The sequence below is a fragment of the Gekko japonicus genome, unplaced genomic scaffold, assembly GCF_001447785.1.
Source record: "Gekko japonicus isolate JY-2015 unplaced genomic scaffold, Gekko_japonicus_V1.1 scaffold4728, whole genome shotgun sequence".
Classification (NCBI taxonomy): domain Eukaryota; kingdom Metazoa; phylum Chordata; class Lepidosauria; order Squamata; family Gekkonidae; genus Gekko; species Gekko japonicus.
This window is the reverse complement of record NW_015172154.1, coordinates 37,979-46,232: the sequence shown is the minus strand read 5'-3', so window position 1 is coordinate 46,232 and position 8,254 is coordinate 37,979. Positions and strand designations below refer to the sequence as shown.

At 52.0% G+C, this 8,254-nt stretch overlaps 1 protein-coding gene across 1 annotated transcript in view; it reads left to right on the top strand.

The window, feature by feature from the left end:
* Positions 1–286: 286 nt before the first annotated feature.
* LOC107118674 (DNA (cytosine-5)-methyltransferase 1-like) overlaps positions 287–8,254 on the top strand; it is a gene marked incomplete at its 3' end in the record, with an annotated part of 40,684 nt that continues 32,716 nt past the window's right edge. The window contains exons 1-2 of the mRNA XM_015421033.1: positions 287–304; positions 3,539–3,730. Of these exons, the coding sequence (XP_015276519.1) occupies positions 287–304; positions 3,539–3,730 (210 nt within the window). The remainder of the gene's footprint in view (positions 305–3,538; positions 3,731–8,254) is intronic.

Below are 8,254 nucleotides of genomic sequence, written 5' to 3'. Positions count from 1 at the left end.
GTTCATCAGTTGCTGTAGATTTTCCGGGTTGTGTGGCTGTGGTCTTGGCATTGTAGGACTTGACGTTTCGCCAGCAGCTGTGACTGGCATCCTCAGAGATGTAACGCAGAAAGACGGAGTACTCTCCGTGTCAAGGTGAGAAGAAAAATGGTAGGCAGGTAATTTATATCTACTCAGGAAGGTGGGGTAGGGCTGTCATTTCCTCCTCAGGAAACAATCCATATACAAAAGAACCTCCTTAGGAAAGCTCCTCCATTAGCATGTTCACAGCCTGGGGGACTCCTACATGGCAGCATTCATCCAGGTAACGCGTAGTAGACATTAGCTGTTGTAGATTTTCCAGGTTATATGGCTGTGGTCTTGGCATTGTAGGACCTGACGTTTCGCCAGCAGCTGTGACTGGCATCCTCAGAGGTATAACACAGAAAGATGGAGTACTCTCCGTGTCAATGTGAGAAGAAAAATGGTAGGCAGGTAGTTTGTATCTACTCAGGAAGGTGGGGTAGGGCTGAGTCATTATCTTGTCAGAGTTCCCCAGGCTGTGACACACTAATGGAGGAGCTTTCCCGAGGAGGTTCTTTTGCATATGGATGGGCTGTTGAAATTCTAATCTTATCTGTAGTGCTGTTGTGAGATGTAGAGCATTTTGTGTTTTTTGGGACAGGAAACCATGCCCTATTTATTTTTAAACTCTCTTCTGTCCTGTTGATATTGAGTTTAGGTTTATGGATTTCAATGGCTTCCCGGTGTCATCTGACATGGTAATTGGATGTGTTGTCCAGCCTTCGACAACATATCAATCTTGTTCATTCCTCAAAGGTAGGATTAGAGCATTGGATTGGATAGCCCTGGGCCCTCTCTTGCTCTCTTGGAACACGTGGATCTGCCTTATACTGAGGCAGAGCCTTGGTCCTTCGAGGTCCTCGTCTGCTCTTCTGGGCACCCAAAAGCCACGGTCGGCCACCTGCCCATGAAAGGTGGAACCGGAGCCTGGTTTTGCCCAGCTTTCCTTGATATCTGGACAACATCTTGCCACCTCTCTCTTCTAAAGCCCCTTTCTTCTCAGCTGCGGGGAACAGGATTGAGTCGGATCTGTGGACTTCAACGTAGATTACGACACGTGGAAGCTCAGCGTGTAAAGAACAATCTCTGAAGGTCTGGAACAGATCAGTACAAAACCCAGCAAAGCCCGCCGGGATTACACGCATCTCCTATAAACCCCACAGAACTCCAGATTAATCTGAGCCGGTCCCGGATGGAATGTGTCGCAATGACTCTGGAAGATTTTCGGCTTCCCAGTCTGGCGCGCCGTCAGCACCGGAAATCCATCAGAAAGAAGCAACGGCTGAGAATCTCTCTCTGAGTTTTAGGAGGCGCTTGGGGGCACGGGTGAACGAGAGGTGGCTGTCAGGTCGCAGCCGAGTTACGGCGACCCTGTAGGGTTTTCAAGGCAAGAGACGTTCAGCGGTGGCTTGCCGTTGCCTGCCTCTGCGTAGCGACCCTGGACTCCCTTGGTGGTCTCCCATCCAAATTCTGACCAGGGCTGACCCTGCTGAGCTTCCGAGATATAATGAGATTGGGATAACCTGGGCCATCCAGGTCAGGGCAAATGAACAGAGGTTGTTTGCCGTGGCCTGCCTCTGCGGAGCAACTGTGGACTTCCTTGGCGGTCTCCCATCCAAATACTCCCTGCTTAGTTTCTGAGATCTGACGGGATTGGGCCAGTCTGGGCCATCCAGGTTTGAGTAGCAGAGCTCTCTGGTTCACGTGCGAGGCCGTCAGTCTGCTCCAGAGGCAACCCTCGCCTCTTCATTCTCCGCAGGAATATGGGTAGGTTTGGAATGAACGCTCATCGATTCACCCGTAAGCAATGGCTCAAATCAAAAAACAAATCTACTCACTTCTTCTCTCAGTAGAAAAGAGCAAGAGTCCAGTAGCTTCTTCAAGACGGACATAATTTGTGGTAGGGCAGAAGCCTTCATGAGTCACGGCTCACTGCCACGGATTGTGCTGGTCTTACAGCTGCTCCTGGACTCTTGCTCTTTTCCGCTGCTACAGACGAACGCGGTGACCCCCATCTTGATCTGTTATTTTCTCAGTGTTACATGAACGGACTTGGCCAAGGGGAGACCTGGCAACCGTATCTGGACATGAGTTGGAATTCCGGGGGATCCCCAGGTCCCACCTGGAGGCTGGCATCCCTAGACCTCAGTGGGGCACTATAATGCCACAGAGTCCGCCCTCCAAAGCAGCCATTTCCTCCAGGGGAAACTGATCTCTGTAGTCTGGAGATGAGCTGGAATTCGAGGGGATCTCCAGATCCCGCCTGGAGGCTGGCATCCCTGGACCTCAGTGGGGAACTATAATGCCACAGAATCCACCCTTCAAAGCATCCATTCTCTCAATGGAAACTGATCTCTGTAGTCTGGAGATGAGCTGGAATTCTGGGGGATCCCCAGGCCCCACCTGGAGGCTGGCATCCCTGAACCTCAGTGGGGCACAAGGCCACAGAGTCCACCCTCCAAAGCAGCCACTTTCTCTAGGGGAACTGATCTCTCCAGTCTGGAGATGAGCTGCAATTCCGGGGGATCCCCCGGTCCCACCTGGAGGCCGGCATCCCTTGGTCCATGTATACATTACACACACAAAAATCTACATATTCAATCACACCACTTGGCCCCCTGGTTTCTATTTTAGTCATGAGTCGGAGTCAGAGCACCAGGAGCAAAAATAGCTCGCTTCTATAACATTTCCGGCCCTGGCTTCCGCTTCTTCCTCCGGGGCATTACGGCACTGCTCTTGACCTGTGCGACCTCGTGAACGTCTGACAGTGGCAGAGCCCTGCTCGCTCTGACAGCCTCCTCTGTGCACATGGTCTCGCCGCCGTGGTGACGCACCGTCTTTGATCCTGCAACCAGGGCCTGACCCTGTGTCAGATTTTTATTTTATTTTCTTCGCAAGGGAACTGTGTTTCTTCTTTGGCATCTGTGTGGGGATGGACTTGGGTGCCTTCTGCCTTGCGGGGAGAGAACAAAGAAGGAAGGGCGCGGGCCAAAGGCCGTTTCCCAGAGATGGGGCCCTAAGAATAAAGTTCCGCTAATAACCCGCTTGCCTCTCACACAGAGAGCGCGGGCGAGAGCAGGCGTCAACATTGGGGCCTGGAAATATCTGCCTCTTGGCGTTCTCGCTTTTTAAATCTTTGTAACTTCCGGCCCGAATCAGTGAAGTCCTGCCGCAAAAGCACCGTATGGTTTTATTCAGGTTGCCAACTCCAGGTTGGAAAAGTCCTGCAGATTTTTTTGGGGGGTGGAGCCTGGGGAGGGCGGGGGTTTGGGGAGGGGAGGGACCTCAGCAGGGTCTAAGGCCATAGAGCCCACCCTCCAAAGCACCCACTTTCCCCAGGGGAACTGATCTTGATCCTCCAGGGATCAACTGTAATAGCGGGAGATCTCCAGGTGCCACATGAAGGGTGGAAAACCTTTAACTGTTCCTTTGCAAAAATCTCTTCTCTTCAGCCTCTTGCTCCGTTTATTCCTAGGGAGAGAGCAAAGCAAGGCGTCCGGAGAAATGCTGTGAGGAGTGCGTGCCTGCCAAGGGGAGCTGCGTACATGAAGGCTCTGTTAGATACCACAAAGAGATGTGGAGCGGCCCTCGGTGCGAGTTCTGCGTGTGCGACACAGGGCAGGTCTCTTGCTGGAAGGGAGAGTGCGCCAAAGTGGAATGTGCCGTGGTAAGGAAGTGACTACACTTTTGAAAACTATCAGTCTCAAAGGCCCTTTCACATGTTACAGAACTTTGCTGGTGAAAGGAAGACATGTTGGGACAAGAAAAGGGAAAAGAAAAAAACTGAACCTAAAACCTAGAATTCAGAACCTAAAAAGGTTAGTCAGGAATAGAAGAAGGCCAACTCTAAAAATCTAATTATGAAACATACAGAAATATACAAAAATATACATATATTTATTGAACACAAATTAAAAGAACAAATAAGGGCCCATTCATACCTCATATACAAATATAAAAATACAAAAATACAAAGGCTGATAAAATAGACCTAATGCGTTTTGGCCTTCACAGGCCTTCCTCAGAGGTCTAATACAAATAGAACATGTTAGCTAATATGTAGAAATATATACAATCATACATATACAGAATATGGAATAAAGACCAGAAAACAATTGTTTCAAAGTTTAACCACTGGGCAAAAATACAAATGAAACCTCCAGTGCAATCACATGTCTAGTAGTACTTCTCTCTAGTCAACCAGCAGGGCTCTTCTGGTGTTCTTATCATGGGAAGGCTTCGGCCTCTCTGCCCTACTGTTGGCCCTCCAGAGGAACTGGCTGGCTCCTGTGTGAGACAGGATGCTGGACTAGATGGATCCTCACTGGTCTGACCCAGCAGGGCTCTTCTGATGGTCTAACGTTCTCACCATCCCGGTGGCACCTAGAGATCTCCCACTATTACAACTGATCTCCAGACAACCAAGAGCCGTTTCCCTGGAGAAAATGGAGGGTGGACTCTGTGGCATTGTACCCTGTCTGAGGTCCACCATCTCCAGATTTCCCCCACAAATCTCCAGGTCTTTCCCAGCCCAGAGCTGGCAACACTACCCAGCAGGCGAAAGTTTGGTTGCTTGCCGTCTGTGCGGCCATTCGGCTGGCCCTGGAGCTAAGACCCTTGGGCTGACCACACTTCTCCATCTCGCAGTATGTCGGGGCTGCCTCCTTCTCTCTGGCTTGCTGGAACCTTGCAGTTGTTGAGTGGGGGAATTGAAAAGGGGGAAGAGATTGAGGAAGGAATGACTCACGAGTGGAGGGCTGCCCGTTTCCAAGTGGCATCATCTGATACACTATACATTTGCATAGTGCCAGAGAAGAGCGTTTGCCTGGCAGGGCCTTCCGACGCTCGACAGCCGCAGCGAGCCAATATCCTGAATTGCTTTGTTGCTTGGCATCGGAGCAAGAGGTGTGCCCTCCCAGCATGGCCTGCGACAAAAGCCGGGGACTGCACCGAGGAAGATGGATCGGTGTGCTTCTTGTCTGAAAGGACATGCTGAGCTTTTGTGCCACAGTCTGAGACTTGAGAAGGGGTCCCCAACGTGGTGCCCCTGGACGCCAACACCTTTCCTGACACCTGCTGAGTGTTTTTAGGAAATGGGCAGGGGCAGGTGGGGCTTTTCTCCAGCAAGGCTTCTGATTGGCTGTACAGAATATGTGTGTGTGTGTGTGTGTGTATATATATGGCCACCACAGCACAAGAATCTTCACTGGGTGAACGAAGGTGAGTCGTGGCAGCCATTTTGTGGCTGGCCCTGCCTCCTGCAGCAGCCATTTTGTGGCTGTGCCTGCAGGCTGGAGACCCTTGTGCTAGAGAAGCCCCTGCCACCCTCAAAGGGAGCGGGAGAGTGCTGCGAGGCCATATCAGCAGATACAATAAAGAAGAGATTGGATTTATACCCCGCCCTTCACTACCCGAAGGTGTCTCAGAGCGGCTGACAAACTCCTTTCTCTTCCCCTCCCCACCACAGACACCCTGTGAGGGAAAAGAAGAAGAAGAGATTGGATTTATACCCGGCCCTTCACTACCCAAAGGAGTCTCAGAGCGGCTGACAAACTCCTTTCTCTTCCCCTCCCCACCACAGACACCCTGTGAGGGAAAAGAAGAAGAAGAGATTGGATTTATACCCCGCCCTTCACTACCCGAAGGTGTCTCAGAGCAGCTTACAAACTCCTTTCCCTTCCCCTCCCCACCACACACACAACAGACGCCCTGTGAGGTAAAAGAAGAAGAAGAGGTTGGATTTATACCCCGCACTTCACTACCCAAAGGAGTCTCAGAGGGGCTTACAAACTCCTATCCCTTCCCCTCCCCACAACAGACACCCTGTGAGGGAGGTGGGGCTGAGAGAGCTCTTGACAGAAACTGCTCTTTTTCAAGAACAGCTCTTATCAGAACTACGGCTTGCCCAAGGTCATCCAGCCAGGTGCGAGTGGAGGAGTGGGGAATCAAACCCGGTTCTCCCAGATTACAGTCCGCGCACTTCACCACGACACCAAACAGGTAGTGCCTGGAGAACTCCTAAGATAACAACTGATCCCCAGGCAACAGAGATCGATTCCCCTGCTGCTTTCGAAGGTGGACTCTATGTCATCGTACCTTGCTGAAGTCCCTCCCCGCCCGAAACCCCGCATACCCCAGGATCCCACCACCACCACCTCAAGATATTTCCCAACCACAGCTAGCGATGCTGGGAACACCCCATTCTAGGGCTGCCAACCTCTGGATGGTGTCTGGAAATCTCCTGGGTTTACAGCAGATCTCCAGGCCACGGAGATCACTTCCCCTGGAGAAAATGGCCCCTTTGGAAGGTGGATTCGAGGGCACTGTACCCCACTGACGCCTGCCCCTCCCCAACCTCGCCCTCCTCAAGTTTCACCCCCCAAATCTCCAGGTATCTCCCAGCCCAGAGGTGGCAACCATATGTCCCTCCCTCCCCAGGCTGAGGCTCCACGCCCAACTCTTCAGGAATTTCTCTGCCTGGAGCTGGCAATGCCGATTGCCACTTTGAAGAGAGGAGGAGGAGGAGGAGACTGGGTTTATACCCCGCCCTTCACGACCCAAAGGAGTCTCAGAGTGGCTGACAATCTCCTTTCCCTTCCCCTACAAGCATGGAAAGGAGCTGCGGTGGCTCAAGTGGTTAAGACGCTGAACTGCAGTCTGTGGAAGGTCGGTCGTTCAGCAGTTCGAGACCCGAGTGTGCCGCATGACGGAGTGAGCTCCCGTCTCTAGTTCCAGCTCCTGCCAGCCTAGCAGTTCAAAAGCAAGAAATTGCAAGTAGATAAATAGGTACCACTTCAGTGGGAAGGTAACAGCGTTCCCGTGCGCCTTGGTGTTTAGTCATGCCGGCCACACGACCACGGAAACGTCTTCGGACAGCGCTGGCTCTTCGGCTTTGAAACGGAGATGAGCACCGCAACCCTAGAGTCGGATTCGACTGGCTTTCGAGCAAGGGAACCTTTACCTTTATGCTGCCCGGGAATGGGAGAAACCTATGGAGCCAGAGGTCCACCAGTGGCTCTTGGCCACAAGGTCTAGATAGGAACTCTCGGTCTGGGGCAAGGGATGCTCTGTATGTCCTGGCCCCGCTGCTGGACCTCCTGATGGCACCTGGTATATTCGGCTACTGTGTTTCCAGAGTGTTGGACTGGATGGGCCCTTGGCCTGATCCAACAATGGCTTCTCTTAGTTTCTTATGTTCCCCTCCCCACAACAGACACCCTGTGAGGTAGGTGGGGCTGAGAGAGCTCTCCCAAGAACTGCTCCTGAGAGAGGGGTCAGGAAGCAATTTTTCTCCAGGCCAGTTTGTCTGGGGATCCTGGAGTTCTCTTGCCATCTTCTGGGCATGGAACAGGGGTCACTGAGGGCGTGTATTTGTGCATTTCCTCCCTCGTGCAGGGGGTTGGACTAGATGACCCTGGAGGTCCCTTCCCACTCTATGCTTCCATGATTCTAACCCTGAAAATCAGACCCAGATCCTTGCCTGGCAGGTCATCTGGTGACACCAAGACATTGTTTCTTCTTTTAGGGGACAAGAACTTTCTAATAAAGCACGGCCGCTTGCCAGGCCTCACTTAATCGCTCTGTGGGGACTTGTAAAAGCTCTTTCCATGCAGGCTCGCTTCCGCACCGCCGCCACCGCCTTCCTTTCTCCACATCCTAATTAGGGACCAGATAATGAGCTTTGTTCCTGCCAAGGTTTGATTGGGGATCGTGGTCTCATGTGCTTGGGTCAGAAGGGAGCCGTGCCCTGAATGAAGTCCAAGTCCTTCAAATGGAGGGGGTGTCTTTTGGTGCATCCGATACGGCTTGCAAAGAGGATTTCTGTCTTTTTAATATTCCAGACATGTCCTGGGCCGTGGTCAGACGTGCCTTTAGCTCTGACTCATCTGCGGACGCCTGACGGATCTAAAGGGCACGATCATACGTCAACATTTCGGAAAGGTCCCGCAGCCATCAGCACCCTGTGGCAGAGCTTCTGATTGGCCACTGGAGATCCCCCCAGATATTGATGAGTGCTTCTTAGGTATCTCAATATGTCTACGTGTGCAAAGGCAAGTCAAGCACACACTCAAGCCGTCAGGATGGTCGGCCCATTCCATTCCGACTCGGTGCCATTTCCCCCCTCACTTAGCAATATGCACATAGAAGAAGAGGAGATTGGATTTATACCCCGCCCTTCACTACCCAAAGG